Source organism: Streptopelia decaocto, assembly GCF_964273445.1.
Source record: "Streptopelia decaocto genome assembly, chromosome: 16".
Classification (NCBI taxonomy): domain Eukaryota; kingdom Metazoa; phylum Chordata; class Aves; order Columbiformes; family Columbidae; genus Streptopelia; species Streptopelia decaocto.
Window position 1 is genome coordinate 537,871 of NC_138671.1, and position 20,289 is coordinate 558,159.

Sequence of the window (20,289 nt, forward strand, 5' to 3'; positions counted from 1 at the left end):
GCTGGGGCTCGGGCCGGGGAGGCTGCCTGGGGCCCCGGCTCCGGGAGCGGGCGCTGCTGGGGCCGAGGGGCAGCCCCGCGGCTCTCGGCAGCACCGAGGCGCAGGGACGCGCGGGGCAGGCGGACGGTGCGGGAGACGTGGGCGGCGGGACGGAGCGGCTCGAGGAAACCCTACGGGCGGGGGCTGTGGGGCTGTGTGGAGCCCGGCCCAGCCCGGGCAGCGCCCGCGGTTCCTGCAGAGCTCGGCCTCGGCTCTGGCTGCCTGGCTGGGTTTGGTGCTACTGGGCAGCCAGTGTTAGTGGAGGGAGGGGCTGGGTCTGTCTTGCTAGTAGGGAGTGAAGCGGCTGTACCCTCCTCGGTATAGACTAGCCTGCAACATCAAAGATGAAAAAAAGCCAATCAGTATTCGAGAGACAGGCAAAGCCCAGTTCTTCCCTTTTTTACTTTTTTTTCTTTCTTTAAAATGACACCAAATCACTCTGTCCTCGGGGTGCGATGGGCGGGCAGGGCGGCAGGTGCCCGGGGCCGGAATGGGCTGGGGGCTGCGGGGTGCCCTGGGCCCGGTGCCCTTGGCACAGCGCTGGCTGCCCCGGGACCGTGTCCGGCCCTTGGCCGCCCGCGTGGCCGCAGAGGAGCCCGTCCCCGTCCCCAGTGCAGCGCTGGGCTGGGACCTGCCCTGCCCCTCCCCGAGGGACAGAGGCCGCCTGGGACCGCGGCTGCCAAGGGGCTCTTGGCAGCCCAGCCCCAACCAGGGCTGTCAAAAAAAGGAAGGAAAAAAACGAGTTGGCTTTGGGATCCTGCCCGAGAGCGGGATTTTTCATCTTTGATGCTGGCAGTGAAGCTAGCTGAGAGCCGCGGAGCGGGGGCTGCACCTTGTGCTCCCTGCGTGTGGCGCGGGCGGGCTGGGGACACGGCCCCGCACCGGGGAGGGGACAGGGGTCCCGGTCCCCGGGCAGGGCCCTGGGGCGCTGCCCAGGCGGGCGGCGCGGGGGCAGCTGCGCCCCCCAGCAGTGGACAGTGCAGGGGGGGCTGGCCGGGTGTGACGGGGTGTGTGGGGTGGGGACACGGGGGGGCTCCTCTCTCGCCTGCCCGCAGACAGAGCCAGGCAGGGGCTGCGCTGCTGCCGCCCCCGCTGCCCTCCCACAGCCCCCACGCGTGGGGCTGCCCGGTGCCCCTCGCCCCCCTGGCACCCCGCGGGCTCCCGGTGCTGCTGTGCCGGGCCCCCCTCCCCGGGCTGGCTGCAGCTGGCACCAGGACGCAAAGAACGGCCGCAGGGCTGCTCTTACCATGGTGCCGATGCTGTACGTGGCGGCGGGGCCGATAGTGTGGTGGTACGGGTCTGCCGCTGCATACACTCTGCCGTAACTGGGAGAAAACAAATGACGGGCGTTAGCAACGGGGACCGGGGTCCCGTCTCCCCTCAGCAGCCCCCCCACCTGCTGCACCCCCTGGTTCTCCCTGCCCAGTGCCAGGCCCTGCCAGCACGAGCTCAAGGGCAGCGCTGGGACCCCGGTTTGCAGGACACCCTGGTTGTGCCTGGCTCTGTCCTCGTCCCACAGGGCACAGAGGCTGCGACGTGTGGGACTGGGGTGTGGGGGTGACATGGGTTGTACCCCCCGAGCAATGCCGGTGGCACGGGGTGCTTACCTGTCGCTGTACGCTGCCGCTGCCGCCGCCGGCTGCGCGTACCTGTAGGCAGCATAGCCCCCCTGCGGCAGAGGGAGAGATGGCGTCAGGGTGGGGGGCAGCACCTGCCGCAGGGGGCTGGGGGGGCTGGGGCAGCTGGGCACCCCCCAGGCACTGCCGTGAGCAGCGGTGACACCCTGTGGGGAGCCGGTGCCTGTGCCACCAGGCACACACCAGCCTCATTACCATTCCCCAGGGGCTTCCACAAACATTAACCTTAAAAAATTACATTTCCAGAGGAGAGAATGTCACCTCCCTGATCGCTTTAATGAGGTGTCACGTTAGATAAATCCTTCAGCCGCCCGCCTGAAATATCGCCACTGGCTTCTTAAATATGGAGGTTAAATGCTGGTGTAAGACAGTGCACCGGCGCTCAGGGCTGTAAATCCCACCCGGCACTGGCCCCGCGAGGGGGTGTCCGGGGCGCAGGACCCGCACGGTGTCACCCGCTTGCTCAGGGGCCGCGGTCCCGCCCGCGCTGCGCCGGGGCTCCCGCTGCCCTGGGAGGGGCTGCTGGGGCAGAGCCACCCGCCCCGCTGCCACTGCCCCGCTGCCACTGCCCCGCTGCCCCACTGCCACTGCCACTGCCCCGCTGCCACTGCCCCGCTGCCCCGCTGCCACTGCCCCCTGCCACTGCCACTGCCCCCTGCCACTGCCCCCTGCCACTGCCACTGCCCCGCTGCCACTGCCCCGCTGCCACTGCCCCGCTGCCACTGCCACTGCCCCGCTGCCACTGCCACTGCCCCGCTGCCACTGCCCCACTGCCACTGCCCCACTGCCACTGCCCCACTGCCACTGCCCCCTGCCACTGCCACTGCCCCCTGCCACTGCCCCGCTGCCACTGCCCCGCTGCCACTGCCACTGCCCCGCTGCCACTGCCCCCACTGCCACTGCCCCGCTGCCACTGCCCCGCTGCCACTGCCACTGCCCCCTGCCACTGCCCCCACTGCCACTGCCCTGCTGCCACTGCCACTGCCCCGCTGCCACTGCCACTGCCCCCTGCCACTGCCCCCTGCCACTGCCCTGCTGCCACTGCCACTGCCCCCTGCCACTGCCCTGCTGCCACTGCCACTGCCCCGCTGCCACTGCCACTGCCCCCTGCCACTGCCCCGCTGCCACTGCCCCGCTGCCACTGCCCGCTGCCACTGCCACTGCCCCGCTGCCACTGCCACTGCCCCGCTGCCACTGCCCCACTGCCACTGCCCCCTGCCACTGCCCCGCTGCCACTGCCACTGCCCCGCTGCCACTGCCCCGCTGCCACTGCCCCGCTGCCACTGCCCCCTGCCACTGCCCCGCTGCCACTGCCACTGCCCCACTGCCACTGCCCCGCTGCCACTGCTCCGCTGCCACTGCCACTGCCCCGCTGCCACTGCCCCACTGCCACTGCCACTGCCCCGCTGCCACTGCCCCCTGCCCCAGCACAGGGTCCCCGCTGGGCCCCGACCCAGGCACGGCACTTACGTAGATCTCGGCCCCGTAGAACCCGTCCTGGTACACGACCCTGCAAACGAGGCGGAGGCGTCAGCGCCTGCCCGCGTCACTGCCCGAGAGGGGTTGGGGGGAAGCCGGCAGCTGGGGGAGCGGCCGAGCGGCAAGGGGCGGCCGCCCAGGCAGCCCAGGGCAGGGCCGGGGCCGGGACTGCTGGCGGGGAGGGCAGGGGTGTGGGGACGGGCGGGGGCTCGGCCGAGGGCAGGGGGTGTCACGGGCTGCAGGATGCTGGGGCGCGATTGCTGCTGGGAGTCCCAGGTCGCCAGGGCCGTGCCCGACACCAGCGCGGCCGGCGTGCGGGGAGGGGGTTTCTGTTCAACCAACCGACGCGGCTGGAACGACCGTCCCTGCCTTGGGGCGCAGGAGGCTGCGAGCGGGGGGGTCTCCCGGGGGGCAGCAGCCCGAGGGGCTCACAGCCCCAGGGCCAGCCAGGGGAGCTGCAGCTCCCGCCCGCAGCACGAGAGCCTGGCAAGGCAAGGCTGATGGCGGCAAAATGGTGGCACGTGGCGGCAAACGAACCCTGCGGCAGGCGGTGCCCCCGCCGCCCGGTACTCACGCGCCGTAGGCGGGGATGGGCGGCGGCGGCGGCGCGGCCCGGAAGGTGTTGTAGACAGCACGTCCTCGTCCCCGTAAGTGCGCCCCTCGGTAGGCCACGGCTGTCCCCGTGGCGGGGTACGGGAACCCTGTTACTGCAGGAGGGAGGGGACAACATGGGCAGCGGCTCCCACAGCGCATGGCCGGGACCCCGCAGCCCAGACCCGCCTCGTGTCCCCCGGCCTGCAGGGACACAGCCCCGCGGGGACACCGGGGCCGGGGGCTGCGCACCCAGCGGGGCGGGAGAGGGGCCGGGGCTGCTGCAGTCGGACACGGCGCGGAGCTGACAGCCGGGGGACCCGCGGCAGGGCCAGCGCCAACTCGGACGTTACCTGCGTAGAACTCGGGGCCGTAGACTGCTCCCACCACCGGGTTCAGCTTCCAGCCTGCGGGCAGGGAGAGCCGGTCAGGCCGGGGCCCCTCGGTGCAGCGCTGCCCCCCCGCTGCGCCCGAGGAGCCGCAGCTCCGTCCCCAGGCGGCCGCAGGGCCGGGGCGCCCGGGGGGCTGCACCCCGCGCTGGGAAGGGAGCAGCCGCTCTCATGGCTGCCCAGGGCGCTTGCTGCAGCTCGGCAGCAGCCTTGCAGCTCGGAGCGTGGGTCCCGGGGATCGCACAATCACGGACCGGTTTGGTTGGAAGGGCCTTTAAACGTCACTTAGTGCAACCCCCCGGCCGTGCGCGCCCGCCCGCCGCCCTCACCGTTGGTGTAGGGGTTGGCAGCCTTCTTGTTGGTCATGACGCGGGCCGTGGCGTTGTTCACCTGCGCAGAGAGAGGACGCGGCTCGGTGCCTGCGGACGGGGGGCTGCGAGGGCCACGCTCCAGGGCCCACTCGGCCACGCTCGGCGCGTCGCTGCTGCTTCGGGTGCTGGAGCGAAGGACCCGGCGTGCGGGGGACACGGGAGGAGTCTCTGCCTGCAGACCCCTGCCGGGACCAGCCCTGCCCAGGCCCGCAGCTCCTGCCCAGCTCCAGCACCAGCGTCGGCCAGGCTGGCGGCCGATGTCGTGACCACCACGGTGCCGCGCTCTGGCTGAGCCCCCGCGTGCTGCCACAGGCCTGGCTGCCCCGTCCCCCTCCTGACCCCGCCCGCAGGGAGAACGCGCTTGAGGCAGGAGCCCAGGTCAGTCCCGCACCACCCAAGAGCTCCTGCCCGTGGTGCTGGGCCAATGTTCTCCAACAGGCAGGGCCTGTCCACAGGGCATCACTGGGCTGTCATCCCTGCGCTCAGCGCTGCCGGGAGAGCTGCACGCTGCCCTGCTCCCCACCGCCAGCAAGGCGCAGAGCCGACCCTCTGCCGGGCTGCGGAACAAAGCCTGGGGCCGGGCGGCACAGCGGGCGCGGAGCCCTGCGCACACCCTGCCCTCCCGGGCCAGGGGCCGGGGCACGGCCCGCGGAGCCGCCAGCAGAGCCCCTCTCCTCTCCTGTCCTCTCCTGTCCTCTCTGTGGAGGGCAGGGAGGGGGCTGCGGGCAGCGGGGTCCACCAGACCCCTCTGGAACCGGCCAAACGCAGCCAGAGCCCAGGCCGGTGCCCCAGCCCTGCCCGCACACGGGAGGTTCGCTGGAGCTGGACGCTCCTCGTGCCCGGTGACGGCCTCCCCGTGCACACATGCTCCCGTGCGCGCTCACGGACACACGCACGCGCTGGGCACGCTCCCCGGGGCGCGTGGGAGCGGGCAGGACCGGGGCTGCCAGCGCCCCCGGCCCGGCTCTGCCCTGGCACAGCCCCGGCAGCCGGACGCACGCACGCAGCCATGGCACTAGCACACTTATCTGAGCACCTCAATCTTCCGGCCCTCTACGATGGTGCCATTCAGCTTCTCCCGTGCCCGGTCGGCATCTGTGCTAGTTTCAAAAGTTACAAACCCAAAACCCTGTGAGCAGAGGAGAAAAGGAGAAAGAAAGAGACAGAGAGAGACAGAGAGAGGGTGCGGGGACAGAGAGAGAGAGGGGGTGAATCAGGAGAGCTGGCGCAGGAGATGAGGCTGCCGCAGTGCAGAGACAGAGAGCCCAGGCTGGGGCCCCCGCTGGCTCCGGGGGTCCCGGCTGAGGCCCCAGCGTCCCCGTGAGCTGGGAGAAGAGTCTGGGAGAGGGGCACAGAAAGCAGGGAAGATACAACAGAGACAAGGACACACAGAGGGACACGAGCTGCCTGGGCAAGCGTGGGCAGAGCGAGCCCCCCCCTCCCCTCCCCTCCCTCGGTGCTTGGGGCACAGGGACCCTCACGCCCCCCGGGCAGCACAGGGCAGCGGGACAGGGATGCCCCACATGGGTCCGCCCTGTGCCCGGGTCCTGGGGGGCAAGAGAGGAGGGGAGCGCAGGCAGAGGAGCCCCCAGGCGTCCCGGCTCCCCCGGCCCCCTCCCCGGAGCTCGCGGTAACAGTGCCAGCCACGGGCAGCACCCACCTTGGAGCCCCGCTCGTTGAAAATGATCTCCACGTCCAGGATCTTCCCAAATTGCTGCAAGCAGAGAGAGCAGCAGGGTGAGCACCCACGGAGCCCCCGTCCCACGCCCAGGGCTGCCCGGGGGACCAGCGTGGGGCCCCTCAGTGCAGGCAGGGGAGAGCCCCACCTCGCCCAGGGCACCTGCTCCTCCAGCACCTGAGGAGCATCAACCCAAAATCTCACCAGCCTGCACCGCTCTGAATCCTAATGAGGGCAGGGAAGGGGACAAGGGGGGACACTAGGGCTCTGTGTCACTTCCCCTCCATGCACGGGCCTTGGTCCAACAGCCCAGCTGTTAATGAGGGTGCAGATCCTACAAACCCTGGCTCCCAGCCGGCCGTGCGCGGAGGTGCCCGGGCACCCCAGGGCTGGGCAGGACAGGCCCTGGGGACGGGACGGTGCCGGGGTCCCCGCGGTGTCACAGGGCAGCGCTGAGCTGAGAGCAGGGAGCGTGGGTGGGGGGCAGCGCCGGACTCACCCCGAACATTTGCCGCAGGTCGGGGTCCCGGAATCGGAAGGGGATGTTGGAGACATGTAACCTCTTGGGCTGCTGCTTGTCTGTGGTGTCTGAGGAGTGTAGCTGCTGGCTCTCTGTCTGTGCCGCCTCGTCTGTCTGCTGCAGGAAGCACCGCCGGCCATCAGCCCCCACCGCGCCAGCCCCGCGTCCCCCGGCGGGGCCCGGGACAGGGACTGTCCCCCTCCCCGCTCTCGGGAGGGGCGCGGGGGGGTCCCGGCGCTCCCTGCACCACCCCGCACAGACCGGTGAGCTGGGGGGGTGCGGGAGGGGATCTCCGCCTGCGAGGAGGTGGGGAACCCCCCGCCTGGGGAACCCACCCATGGGGCTGGGGCATCACCCACCCCAGTGCGGTGCCGGGAACTGGGGGCTGAGCGGGGGGGGCACAGAGCACACCCCAGGGCCAGGGCCAGGGCTGACCCACTGCAGGGAGCCAGCCAGCACCGGGTGGCCTCGCATTGGCCTCTGCAACCCTGCTCAGCGTGGTGACATGGTGCCCGGAGACGGTGACAGCGGCACACAGGGTGCCAGAGCCCACACACGGGGCTGCTGCTGCCGCGCTGAGCTCAGCGCGTTTCCCGGCGCTGTGTTACAACCAGAATGGAGCGATGTGGTGGGCCGGCAGCCAAGCAGGTACATGACAAGGGATTAGAAATGGCGGGGGGGCTCTGAGGGGAGAGCCGGCGGCCGCAGCCCCCAGCCCGGCACCCTGTGGCATCGCGGCCAAAGGGCACTGCTGCCCGTCCCCGGCGCTGCCGTCTTACGGTACCGTCTGCGTCCCTGCGATGGACTGTGTGCTGGCGTCGGTGCCCGGCTGCTCGGCGTGGCTCTGTGCTGGTGTGTAGAGGCTCATGGCGTGTTCCGCCACTGTGCTTTGCCCCGAGTAGTCCTGCGTGGGGTGGGGGTGCGGCGGCGCGAACTCTGCGGGGATCCCGTTCTGGGGGGGCGGGGGGTACTGGGCCGGGGGGTAGGGCTGAGCCATCGCGTCCGGCGGAGCCGTGGCGTCCTGGTTACCCTGCCGAGACAGCGGCACCAGCCCCCTCACCCACCGCCACCCCCAGGGTCAGACCTGCCCCGAGGGGGGGTCCTGGTCCCCACAACCAGCCCCATGGCCCCCAGCACCGGCACTCCCCAGCTTTTGGTGTCCCCCCACCAAACCCTGGGCTGCCTCTGTGCCACGGCAGCTCCCGGCTCACACGGCCTGCAGCTGAGCCCCCATCCTCTCCTGACGGAGCCCCCCGCACGGCTTAACCTGGGGAGCCAGCACATGGCCCTCTCCTCGGGGAGGGAAACCGCGGCAGCACCGCTCCGGAGGGCTGCACGGCACCGCGGAGGCAGCGCGGCTGGGCAGGCAGCGGGGAGAGAAGGGATGGGGATGGCTCCTTGGCAAACACCAGATAGGGATCAATTAACTGCTAAATATTTGATGAGGCCCTTTGCTCTAACGCAGCTGGGCTGGCTGCCCTGGTCAAACGAGGTGAGCTGCACCTGCGCTGGGGCTGCGGGTGCCTGCTGCTGGGGGCACAGGGTGTCCGTCTGTCCTGCACACCCACCCACCATCCATCCGCACAGCCCTGTGCACCCACAGACTCTGCCCCCTTGCACACGCGTGTGCCGCAGACACCCACCCACCGCACAGACACCCACCCGCCGCGGTGCCCGCAGCAGCCCCCGCCGGCAGCGCCGCAGCCCCTCGGATGCTATACAACCCGCCGCGGCAGCCTCTCGCCCATGAAATACATCTGTGGCTCAGCCCGTGGAGACAAGCTCCTTAATTGTGTGTGCGGTCGATTTATGGTGCGGGGGCTGGCAGGGGGGAGCTGGGGGGGCCGCGCTGCCAGCCAACGTCCCCAGCCGGCAAGGCCGTCGCACCTGCGAGGGAGGCAGCGGAGCCCGCACCGGCGGCGCAGCAGGGACCACATGCGAACCCAGCGTGAATAATCCCACTCCAGATCTGCAAGTCACGGGCAGCCTCGCCAGCGCCTGCCCGTGCTGACTCAGCTGGCCGGGACGCGCCAGCCAGCGCACCTGCCAGCGCGGCTGCCGGCGCTGCAGGACGGCGGGTCCCCCGGCACTGCCCCTGCGCCGGCAGACGGGCAGCGCTCCGGCGCCCCGCGGGCGCAAACCCCCTCGTCGGCTGGAGGGGCCCACCTGGCTCCGCTGCCTGTGCCGGGAGCAGGCGGACACCGAACAGTCACGGCGCCACCCCCCGTGCCCGACGCTCCCTCCCGCGTGCCCAGCGCTGGCAGCAGGAGCAGCCGGCGGCGCTCGGCGCTGGACGCTCGTCCTTGCTGTCACCCCGGGCAGGGTCAGCCACCGTCACCGCGGGGACAGGCACTGGTGCCCAGGCAGGAAGAGCCGGTGGGCAGGGGACGCAGGTGGGTGCCAGGGCAGGGACCAGCCCCACCTGCCCAGGTCTTGAGCCCCGCTGGCTCCTCCCCAGCCCGTCCCGACAGCCGTGTTCATATCTGTTATTAATTAGGGCTGTCGCAGTGCTTGTCAGCCCGAGTATTATTTCATTCAGGGACCATTAGGTTCCCCTGTTTCGCCGTCGCTGGTGCTGCAGAGGCGCAGATCTACAGCGCTGCCCGGCCGTCCCCACACGGAGAGCAGGGCCCCGCGGGAGGGGGACAGCGACGGCTTTGGCTGCGCGATGCTCATTGATGTCACGGGGAAGAGCCGCCGCTCGGCTCCGCAGCCCACGCCGCCTGCGCCGCCTGCGTCCTCCCTGCCCGCTGCTCCGGCTGCGCTGTGTGAAAGCCCCATCCCGGGCAGCCCTGGGCCCCCCTGCTCCCCCCGGCACAGCTACGGGAGCCCCGGCCCCACGGCCGCCCCTTCCCCGGGCCCCTTCCTGCACTGAGTTCCCATGGGGTCCTGGGGACCCACCTCTGCACCCCAGGGGAGGCAGCCAGACAGCACCAGCCTGCAGCCGGCGCTCCCAGCCTGGGCGCTCCGCGTTCGGGGTGCGCGGCCGCGCGGGGAGCCCGTGGCACAGCGCCGCCCACGGGGGCCAGGGTCAGGGCTGTGACAGGTGTCCCCTCCCGGGGACACGGGGGATGCTGCTGCGCCGCGCTTTGTGGGGCAGCTTCCTGCACTTGCATTACAGGAAATTCTGATTACTAATGGCCCATGGCCCTCATTTAGTAAATGAGACAGAAGATTAGCGTGGTGCCCAAGACCGAGCGTGGAGCAAAGCTGGCAGTACCGAACACGGCACAGGGGGTGCGAGCAGCACCCTGTCACCCGTGCTGCCCGGAGGGACACCAGCAGGGCTGCGGCACAGCCCTGTGCCAAAACCCCGCAGCGCCAGGGACAGCGCAGAGGCTGGGACAGGGAGCCGAGGCCTTTGCTGCCGAGGGGAGAAGCTGCTCCGGGCAGCACGGCACGTGCTGCTGCGTCCCCCAGGCTGGCGGGGGTCCCGCTGCCCCCCGGCTCCCTGGCACAGCACCGCACCAACGGGCCCGCGGAGCCGGAGCCCCCGGAGCAGCTCCGCTCAGCTGGGTGCAGGACGGCGCTCCCGGAGCTGCGGGACCCGCGGGACCCCGCGCAGCATCCCTGCCCAGCGCACGGCTCGGCCCGCGCCGCCAGCCCTGCACAGCGGCTGCCGCAGCAGGCAGGGGGTGGAGATCATCTTTAGCTGATTAAATGTCCCTCATTAACGAGTTTCTTTAATTAATGAAGTTTTTTTGTTTGCTCCACTTGCTTTCTCCCCACCGCACTCTGCCTCCTCAGCACAATCCAGGCCATTTCCTTTCAAGTCATTTAGCGCGTGGGGCCGGTTCCTGCCGACGCCGCACTTCGGTGATTGTGCCTGTCAGCTCAGGGCTGACGACGCCATTTTTAACATTTGCTCCTTTTTAAGAAAATCACACACCGGGAGCCCCCGAATGCAGAGGACATGTCTGAGCAATTAGCCGAGCGCAGAGCACCTGCACTAACGAGCAGGCGCCCGCGATGTGCCGCCACACCTTGCCCGCGGTGGGCGTCCTGCCGGCACGGTGCGGAGGTGCCACGTGCCAGCTCCGAGTTATCAACCGCTCACGAGCAACTGTCACCCGTTGCCACACACCTCCAGCCACAGACAGGCAGCTCGGCGGCCCCACGGTGGCCCCCCCGGGCCAGGCAGCCGTGCCCCGCTCAGCCGCACCACGGGCACGGACCGGGGCGCGGGCAGGGACCGGAGCGGCGCGGCCACGCTGTGCTGCGCCGGGTGGCAGAGATGGGCTCGGCAAATGCCCTGGGGGCAGCAGGAGGGCCCAGGTGCCACGCGGCTGTGCCGTCACCGTGGGCTGCCACAAGGCCGTGCCCCGCACGGCTCATCTGCGTGACAGCCACGGCGTCCTCCCTTCGATCCGACCGCTCGCTCATGCTAATGACTGTCAACATGAAACAGAGGCCGTGAAGGGGAAGAAAATTACTCCCTGAAAAGGAATTGACTGATCCCCGTCATTTCTCACAGAATCACTGACCTGTGAATATTTCATTACCCAAAAAGCTGCGCCATCCATACCAAGCAGCACCGTCCCCGCGCAGGCAGCAGCCAGCGCCCGGGCTGCGGTGGGGCGGGGGTCGGGGCGCTCGCTGCGGGGACGCCCCCAGCCCCGGGAGGGACCAGCCCTGCTCGCGCAGGGCCCGGCGGAGCTGGCAGCAGGTCGCGCTGCCTCCCCAGGACGGGGCCCCCACGGTCCCACAGAGAGCTGGGGGACACGGGGGGCGCCCCGGGGCAGCGCGGGGGAAGGTGAGGAGCCGCGGGGGCCGGAGGCAGCAGCCGCCACGTTTAACGTCTTCATTCCTGGGGAGGCGGGGGGGCCAGAGCATCCACCCGGGGTCCCGAGCGGGAGCTCCACGTGGCGCGGGCAGGACCCCACGGGCACGAGTGACAGCGCAGGGCAGGCGGCTGGTGTGGGAAAAGACCATTTCTCCGGGCTGTCCCGGCACCTTCTGCCCCCAAACCCTGCGAGAGGGCAGCTGCCAGGCAGCAGGGCTGGTTCCTGCCCTCGGCCGGGGGTCCCGGCACAGCCCGGCCCGCGGTGCCAGGGAGGGAGGACGCGGCAGCAGCAGCCGCGCGATACCCAGCAGGAGCGGGAACGAGACGCAGCCCCGGCGCTGGGCACAGCCCTGCCTGCGTGTCCCCGTCACCGCCCGCACGGGGCAGGGGCAGCACGGCCCTGCCTGCGTGTCCCTGTCACCGCCCGCACGGGGCAGGGGCAGCACAGCCCTGCCTGCGTGTCCCCGTCACCGCCCGCACGGGGCAGGGGCAGCACGGCCCTGCCTGCGTGTCCCCGTCACCGCCCGCACGGGGCAGGGGCAGCACGGCCCTGCCTGCGTGTCCCTGTCACCGCCCGCACGGGGCAGGGGCAGCACGGCCCTGCCTGCGTGTCCCCGTCACCGCCCGCACGGGGCAGGGGCAGCACGGCCCTGCCTGCGTGTCCCCGTCACCGCCCGCACGGGGCAGGGGCAGCACGGCCCTGCCTGCGTGTCCCCGTCACCGCCCGCACGGGGCAGGGGCAGCACGGCCCTGCCTGCGTGTCCCCGTCACCGCCCGCACGGGGCAGGGGCAGCACGGCCCGGCCCCGGCTCTGCCAGCGGAAACTTTGGAGCTGAGACTGCATGAAATATTCATGAAGTAAATGGTGCAATTTCATCTGCATTCAGCCAACTTCATGTATATTTTAGGGTATTATGAAATGATAACGTTGTGTAACCGAGGCGAGACAGGGGTGCTTGGGGGGGCTCCTGGCTGCCCCCCGCGTGCGCACAGCCGACACCTCCCGAGCTCGCATGTACCTGCACCGCTGTGCCGGGCAAGGACTGGGCAGCACCAGCACCAGGATCAGGCCCGCAGCGAGGGGGAGGACCGCGGCTCCGGGACATGCAGCGCTCTCCTTCCCGAGCAGGGCCTGGCAAAGCCAGCGCTGCCAGGCTCACCCGCAGCAGCCCGGGCCCCAGGCAGCCGCTGCTGAAGGCAGCTCCCCCGGCACGGCTCTTCCAGGCACGCCAGAAAAACACAGACCCGGCCGATGCAGCTTTGGCTGCGATTCTCAGCAACGCTCGGTCCCCAACAGCCACCAAAGGGTCTGGGACAGGCGGGCACATGAGGCACAAGCTCGGCTGCAGCCCCGGGCACAGGGACGGCTGGGGAGGACCTGAGTCCCTGCAGTGCCCACCTGAGCCGCCTGCTCCTCCTGGGCCCTGCAGACCCCGCGGCACCCGGCACGGGGACTCATGCGCCCCACGCTGTGCGCACCGGGGCAAGCCACCGCGCTGGAGCCGGCGTGTGGCTGCGCCAGCAGCCCAGGGCAGCAGCTGTGTCCCCAGCGCTGGCAGCAGCAGCCGGGCACGGGCTGAGCTCTGGAGCGCGGCGGCTGCTCAGGGAGAGGCCGAGGGCGCCTTGTCCCGGGTGCAACCAGAGCGAGGGGCGCAGGGGGGCCCTGGAGGGGACAGCGTGTCCCAGCCCGCGGGTCCCAGCTGCGGCACACCGGTGGCCGTCTCAGCCCAGAGCGCCCAGGACACGGCGAGCAGCAGGACGAACGGCCAGGCCTGCTGGGCTCACCATCCCTGTGAGCACCACGCCGGCTCCAGCGCCACCCCACACCTGCCCCATGGCCACAGGTCCCTGAGGAGCCGGCGAGCGCTGCCCGGGCCCTGGCCCACTCCTGCAAAGCCCCCCAGGAGCCCACCCACAGCCCCTCACCGTCACCGTCACCTCACCACGCACACGCTCGCCCCGGCCACCGCGGGTGCGGGGAACCACGGACCCACCTGCGCGCCCGGACGAGCCCTCTCACGCAGCCCTCTCTAATAGGCAGTGAGGAGCATAATTTTTCCTCTAATTACATATTCAGCACTTCTGAGAAAATGAGATTTTGGTAATTCAATTGGACTGAGAAGCAGGGCTATAATAAAATGAAATTTGTAACAATCGCGCAGTTAAATTAGTTAAATGGAGAGGAAGGAGCTGTGGAAAATTGACCCCTCGATCTCCTAAAGACTAATCAGACATTTGAACCGGGTTGTGCTAACAAAGCCCCTGGGGTGTTGCGGCAGCAGAGCGAGGGGGAAACTGGAGATGCCGCAGGGGAAGAGCTGGAAAGCAGCCGGGACCGCGCGGTGCCGCGGAGGGAACCCCCTGCTCCAGGCCCGGACAGGCGGGTGGGGAGGGTACCGGGACGTGATGTGGCACTGGCCATCACGGCCACCACGGCCGCTGCCCCCGGCCACGGGTCCCATCCTTGCCAGGCACCAGGCACGCTGGTGCAGAGGATGGTGAGTGGACCGCAGGGCCGTGGGCAGCCGTGCCCTGCACTGGGACCAGCCCTGAGTGGGGACGGCCACCGCAAGGACGGCGGGACGGGGCCACGCCGGGCAGGCTGGCGGGGACAGGGCGTCCTGCGAGCCGGAGGGGCTCTGCAGCAGGTACAAACTAATTAGCCTCAATATTTATCTTGTTGTTCGTCTCTTTTATTTTTTCATGGGAAAGAAAGGGAGAAAGAGATGAGTTTCTCATTTGCAAGTTAATTAGTCTAATTAGCTCTAATTAAGAGCTCCCCACACAATGCAGATCACAACTAAGCTGCCACTGCCGCCTGCTTCCGCTCTTCTCTCCCCATTTTTGATTTTTCCACGAGCTGTTGGAAGGCTGTGGCCAGAGCCGGGGGGGACATGGCGAGCGCAGCCGGGAGGGGACGTGGGACCCTCCAGAATGGGGCTGCCCCCCGGGGTCCCTGTCCCGGAGCCAGAGCTCAGCACGGCCCTGACCCCCCGGCCTGAGCTCCAGCCCCACCAGCACAACATGTCCCAAGCGCATCCCCGGCCAGCCTGGGTGACAGGATGGGGACAGGAATCCACCAGGAAACAGCAGCCTCACCCAGACCCGAAAGCCCCCGAAGGGGTGTCCCCAGCTGAGGAGCCCCGCGGGACAGCGGGGGCAGCGCGGCCCCCAGCACGACGCCCAGCGCGGGGCAGGGGCAGCGAGCGGACGGGGCAGGATGGGGCGCACGGGGGGCCGAGCCCAGTGCTCTGCCACGGGGCTTCTCTGCTGCGTCACCTCGTCACCGCCGCTCCCCTCCTCTCGGCTCTGCCGCGGCTCCGCTGGAGGGGCAGGCGATCGTGGGGGGCCCAGGGCGAGGAGCCGGGGCCAGGCGGTGTGTGTGCCCCCCGCGCGGCCGGGGACGAGCTGCCGCGGGCGCCGGGAGCCGCAGCAATCATGTCAGCTTATGTGTAATTTTCTCCTCGGGTAGCACGGGCGGTGAGGGATTGCTGCTCCAGACAGGGAAAATCATGACAAAGTGCCACAAGCTCAGCACTCGGGTGAGGGGAGCGGGAGCAGCCAGACCTGCCCCCACCCGGGCCAGCACCCACACCTGCAGCGAGCCCACGGCCAGCCCGGCCCTGCCGGCACGCACCGGCCACGGGACGCGGCGCACACACGGCCACCCTGGCTCTGCCGACACACTCCAGCCCAGCACCCATCGCGAGGCGCGGGAGCGCTCCTGGGACTGCGGCACGGCAGCCCCGGCGCTCTGACCGAGGGGAACGCTGACACCCCGAGAGCGGGAGCGGGACCCGGCTCTGCAGGCGCTGACCCCGACAGCTCCCAAAGCGCCGCCTTCCCGGCAGCACCAGCGCTGCTCCGGCGCCGTCCCCGCACCCTGCCTCCTGTGCCTCCCGCGGCGCCCCCTCCCAGCGCGCGCCTCGCTCGGCGGAACGGGCGACGCTGCCAGGGAGCTCATCCCAGAGCCGCCCACACGGGCCGCGGCCCGTCCTGCGATGCTGCGCAAAGCCCGTTCGCAAGGTCCGTGCCGCGCAGCCGGGACGCGAAGGCTGCTGGGGTGGGGACACCGGAGCCGGTCACCACTCCGGAAGGTGCCAGGGGGACAAACCTGGAGCCGTTCTGGGGCAGCGCAGGAAAATCTGGTTCCAAATGCCCTCTCCTATGTGGCTGCTGGGCCCGGAGCAAGGGCGGCTGCGCTCGGGGGAGCCGGCGTGGGCAGCGCCTGCCCTGCTCATCAGCCCTCCTGCTTTGTTAAACCGTGCCCCTCCACCGCCTGCGACGCCTCCAAGAATGATAGATACTACATCTAATTTAATCTACTCATTCACCCATCACTATAGTACTAAAATAGGAATATACCTATAAAAAGAGCATCGCCAGGCAGTGTAGGCCTAAATTACAGCTAGAGCGGGAAAACCAGCTTTGCAAAGCTAAAATGAATGTCAGTGTTTTCAAGATATTAAAAAGAGGCGAACATGTTTTCTGCGGCTCTCGGGCCTGTCCTCTGCCACGCAAGCGCGGCGGCCGCGGCAGCGCCGGCGCTCGGCCGCGCGGGAGTCGCCACGCTGGGCGCCGCAGCTCCGCGACGCGCGAGCAGCGCGAGAAACCAGCTTCGAAACGAACTCACTGGTGCAACATGCTACAATATTGCTCGGAATAGACTTGCTCCCTAAAAATATAATATGCTAAACTTGGCAGCAGCCCTTTTGGAAAGGAATTTTCCAAGCAGCCCACTGCGGAGGCTGTTTCCCCCTCGGCTGAGCGGTGCAGCCGCAGGCACCGGGACGCCCCGGGGCAGAGCGCGGGGGCCTCTTGGCGGCAGGTTCCAGCCCCCCTGCACATCAGCTCACACCCACGTCCAGCCCCACACACATCCCGGGCTGCGCCGCGCTCCAGCGCCGATGCCAAGCACCAGGGTGCGGGTCTGTTCCAGGTCAGCACCGCGCCTTGTCCTGGAGCAATTAGCTGCTTGCTGATAATTACAGCAGTAGCACCTTTAAGCAGCAGCTGATTGCTCTGTCAATGAAATGCAGCACCAAAGTCTCCCTGTGCACCCAGGTCCTTGCTGAGCAAGAGCTACACATTACCCTGAGGCCCATGGCTCCTGCGGCGGGAGCGGGGCGCTGCACCCCATGGAGCACGGGGACCCACGGCTCCTGCGGTGGGAGCGGGGCGCTACACCCCATGGAGCACGGGGACCCACGGCTCCTGCGGCGGGAGGGGGCGCTGCACAGCTGCACGGGAGCCGAGCTGAGTGAGCTGGCAGGCGCCCGCAGCAGCCGGGGTGAGCCCTTGGCGCTGCTGGAGCCCGGCAGCTGCTGGACCTTCCCTGTGCTGGGCTGACTGAAGTTTCACAGACAACTTCATTTCTCGGTCGTTCCTTCAGATGCTGGCACTGTCACAAGTGCCGGGCTGGGGAGCTGCAGCTTCTCAGAACAAACACGGCAAACGCCAACAGGCTCCCCGTGGGACATCCGCCTCCCTACATACACACATACTCCAGCCATGGAACCGTAACCAGGGGTCTAAACCGAGCCCCCCAGACCCCACACCACACACCCTCCGGGCTGGCCGGAGAGCGCCGGGTGAGCACATGCGGATGGCGGAGGCAGCATCGCTCCGTGGGCTCCTCCAGCCGGGGGCTCAAGGTGTGCGGATCCAAAACCTGGAGCGAATTGGGGCTGCAGAGCCGATCCCACACACCAGGCAGGCCTGTGGCTCAGCCAGGCAGGACGAGGACGGGCGGCAGCGCCATGGGCCCCGTCCCCACGTGACAGCCACCGGTGACGTCCCTCTGCCCGACACCTCCTCACGACACGCACCAGGAACACCCCGTCCCGAGCGCTGGGTGCAGAACCGCAGCAAAGGGACCAGCCCTGGGAAGAGGACAGAGACTTTGGCCTCCATCGCACTCACTGGCTGGGTGAAAATCCAACTGCAAACCTCCTAATAAACCCCTCGGGTCTGGCTCGTGGGCCCAGCGCCGCTGCCAAGGAGCAGGAGGCTCTGGGAGAGCAGGGAGGCAGAGGCACCGAACACGAGGGTCGAATTAAACCGAACAGGGAACCAGGGAGGGAACCAGGAGCTGCTGGTGCACAGAGCCGTGCGGCGGGGCGAAGCTGCTCCTTCCCAGACCACAAACTGCACTGGTGCCCGGCCCGGCTGGGCCCGGCCGCCCCGCCGCCCGCGGCGCTGCCGTCCCCGCTCTCCAGCCGCAGCCCCGGTGCCGGCAGCAGCGCGGCCGGTCCGTGCCGGGCTGTTCTGCGGGGAGGGCGGCACCGCCGAGCCCTCGCAGGCGGCCGGGGCTGAAGGGATCCCGGGGGACAAGGGGATCCGGGGGACAAAGGGATCCTGGCTGAAGAAGGCATCTCCCATGGCGCCGCCTGCTCCAGAGGAGGCTCCGGGCCCCACGCCAGCTGCCGGTTCACAGCATCCATGTGCTCTCTTCAGAGGGACAGAAAACGTCCCTGGGGACGGGCAGAGGCTCAGGGACGGTTCCTGGTCAGTGCCAGACACGTCTGGGCAGCCGAGCAGCGGCCGTGGGGACCTCGGCACAGCCTGGGGAAGCCGAGACCGAAATGCAGCCCAGCCCCAGCTCTCCCCGGCCTCTGCCTGCAGGAGGGCGCAATAAATCACGCACCCGGCTGGGCCGGCCTCTGCAGCAGCCCCTGCGCGAGCCCCAGCCCCACGCACACGCCGCAGCCGCCGCTACACTTGTATAACCAGCGGCAGCACCGGCTTCGCCAGCCCCATCTCCAGCGTGGCAGATGGAGCGACCCTGGGCCTTGCTGTCCCCACCACCACAGCCACGCTCCGGCCGCAAACCCGCTGGGATGCGGGCGACGGACACCCCGCGGGGCCAGAACGCTGCCCAGCCCCTCCCCGCCGGGCAGGCGGTTTCGCCCGCGCCGCCTGCCCTCGGCTGCCGGGTGAGCCGCGCAGGCCACGCCGAGCGCGCTGAGGATGCTATGAATTTTTAAACTCCTGAAAGCACAAATGGAGCGGTTCGCCTGGCTGGGAGACGGGATTTCCGACGCAGCAAAGAGGCTTTTGAAGAAATCGCCGTCTCTCCTGAGCAGCACGTCCCCGGGACGGCGAGCCTGGGCGCCCGGCGCCGGGCGCAGCGCGGGACCCGCGGGGCAGCGTGCCCCGGCCAGAACTCAAGGACCAAACCGATGGCCTGGGGACCCTCTGGCCGGGCTGCCCGGTGCTGGGGCTCACCCAGACCCCTCACCGCCAGGTCTCTCTGCAGCACCTTCCTATCGACAGCGAGACAAACCCACACGCGCTCAACCCCGTGGCCCGGCTGCAGACGCGCACGACGCGATGGCACACGCACACACATATGCGCACACGCGTGTGCGTGCACAGGCTCATCACCTTCCCTTCTCCCCAGGGGCTGCTCAGGCCACGCAGGAGCCTCGCTCCTTCACCCGAGCATCCATCACCGCCCCTCGCCTCTGCCGGGCAGCAGCGCCGAGGCAGGGAACGTGCTGGCCCCGCGCCGGCAGCTCTGCTGCCGCACTGCCCGCGTCCCAGCCCGGCCCCGGCCCCGGCCACGCTGCCAGCGCTCGGCAGAGAAACCGGAGGAACCCCAAAGGAATGGCAGCTGAGGACCGCGAGCCACCACCGCGGCAGAACTCGCCGGTGCTGCGGGGCCGGGGCCGGAGAGGCCCCACGGCCGGGCTGGAAGCGGTTAAGCTCCGACCCTCCGACCAGAGGAAACCGGCCAAAAACACGTGTGAACCGGAAAGCAAAAAAATCCCCCGGAGAGGGTGACTTACCTGTTGGAGGTAGAGGAAGGCTGGAGGGCAGGGGAGAGAGTGAGGAAGCATGCCTGAGTTGGAGACAAGGAGGCAGCCCGAGTTAGCCATGGAGCACAGCATGTGTCGACAGGTAGCCGTGAAGCTGCTTGCGGGTCCGTCCTCTTCCGCACAGCGCTATCCTCCTCTTCCCGGCTCGCCCCTCGGGCTCTCCCCTCCTCGGCCGGCCCTCCCGACCCCTCGGCGCGACTTAGGAGGGGGTCATCGGCGGCAGGCCGGCCGCGCCGCGCGCCCCGGGAGCAGCGCTCGCCTGTTCACTTCGGTGCCATTAGACACTGAGCGCACGGTCTGCAAAGGGTGTGTGTGAGCCAGAGCGGGAGAGAAAGGAAGGGGAGGAGGAAGGGAGAGAGGGCGAGGGAGCGAAATAAAAGGGGTGGGAGTTGGAGGAGGAGGGGGAGTCCCCTGTGCATTCAGACATCAAACAGAGCTCTGTATAAAATGAAGAGAATCCGTAATGACATGAGAACAGCTGATCCCGCACTTAACCCCTTCGCCGCCGCCGCTCGCAGATGGCTTCCCCGCCGCCCGGGCAGCCCCGCCGCAGCCCCGGCCACGCGCCGCCGTGCCGGGAAGCACAGGCAGGATGGGGCCGGCAGGCAGGACCGGCTCCCTTCCCAGCGCCAGCTCCCCAGGGAAGGAAGGTCTTACCGGAGTTTGGGTGATGCAGCGCGGGTGCCCCGGGAAGCCGTGCCGAGCAGCGGCGCTTGCAGGCGCGCAGCCCCGCGATGGCAGCGGCTCGGCGGGCGGCGCGGGGCTCCCGCACACACAGCGCACACGTGCACACGCACCACGCCGAGCGCGGGGCGCGCGGGCGGGCCGGGCGGGGAGCCATGCAGCAGCAGCCCCGCCTCCCGCGCCGCACACACCTGCTCAGCCTGCAGCCCCGCACACGCACCGCAGACACGCACCGCGGCGCAGGGCCGCAGCGCGCCGGCCTTCCCGACAGGAGCCACGGTCCCTGCGCTGCCTGCGC

The 20,289-nt window shown here is 69.4% G+C and overlaps 1 protein-coding gene across 2 annotated transcripts; it reads right to left on the reverse strand.

Annotated features, from left to right (window-relative positions):
• Nucleotides 1–324: 324 nt before the first annotated feature.
• On the reverse strand, nucleotides 325–20,072 carry RBFOX3 (RNA binding fox-1 homolog 3; the record flags this gene model as incomplete). 2 transcript variants are annotated; one of them, XM_082067330.1, is made up of 13 exons in its annotated part: nucleotides 19,965–20,072; nucleotides 19,278–19,297; nucleotides 7,489–7,734; nucleotides 6,684–6,821; nucleotides 6,167–6,220; nucleotides 5,543–5,635; nucleotides 4,465–4,525; nucleotides 4,100–4,153; nucleotides 3,730–3,862; nucleotides 3,147–3,186; nucleotides 1,647–1,708; nucleotides 1,286–1,364; nucleotides 325–369 (listed from the first exon to the last, which is right to left on the reverse strand). In XM_082067330.1, the coding sequence occupies exons 3-13, from the start codon at nucleotides 7,699–7,701 to the stop codon at nucleotides 325–327; spliced, it is 972 nt and encodes a 323-aa protein (XP_081923456.1). In that variant the 5' UTR covers nucleotides 7,702–7,734; nucleotides 19,278–19,297; nucleotides 19,965–20,072. The 2 variants fall into 2 exon arrangements, with proteins under 2 accessions (XP_081923456.1, XP_081923455.1); XM_082067329.1 differs by lacking the exon at nucleotides 19,965–20,072 and having other exon boundaries at nucleotides 19,278–19,588.
• Between the last annotated feature and the right edge of the window lie 217 nt (nucleotides 20,073–20,289).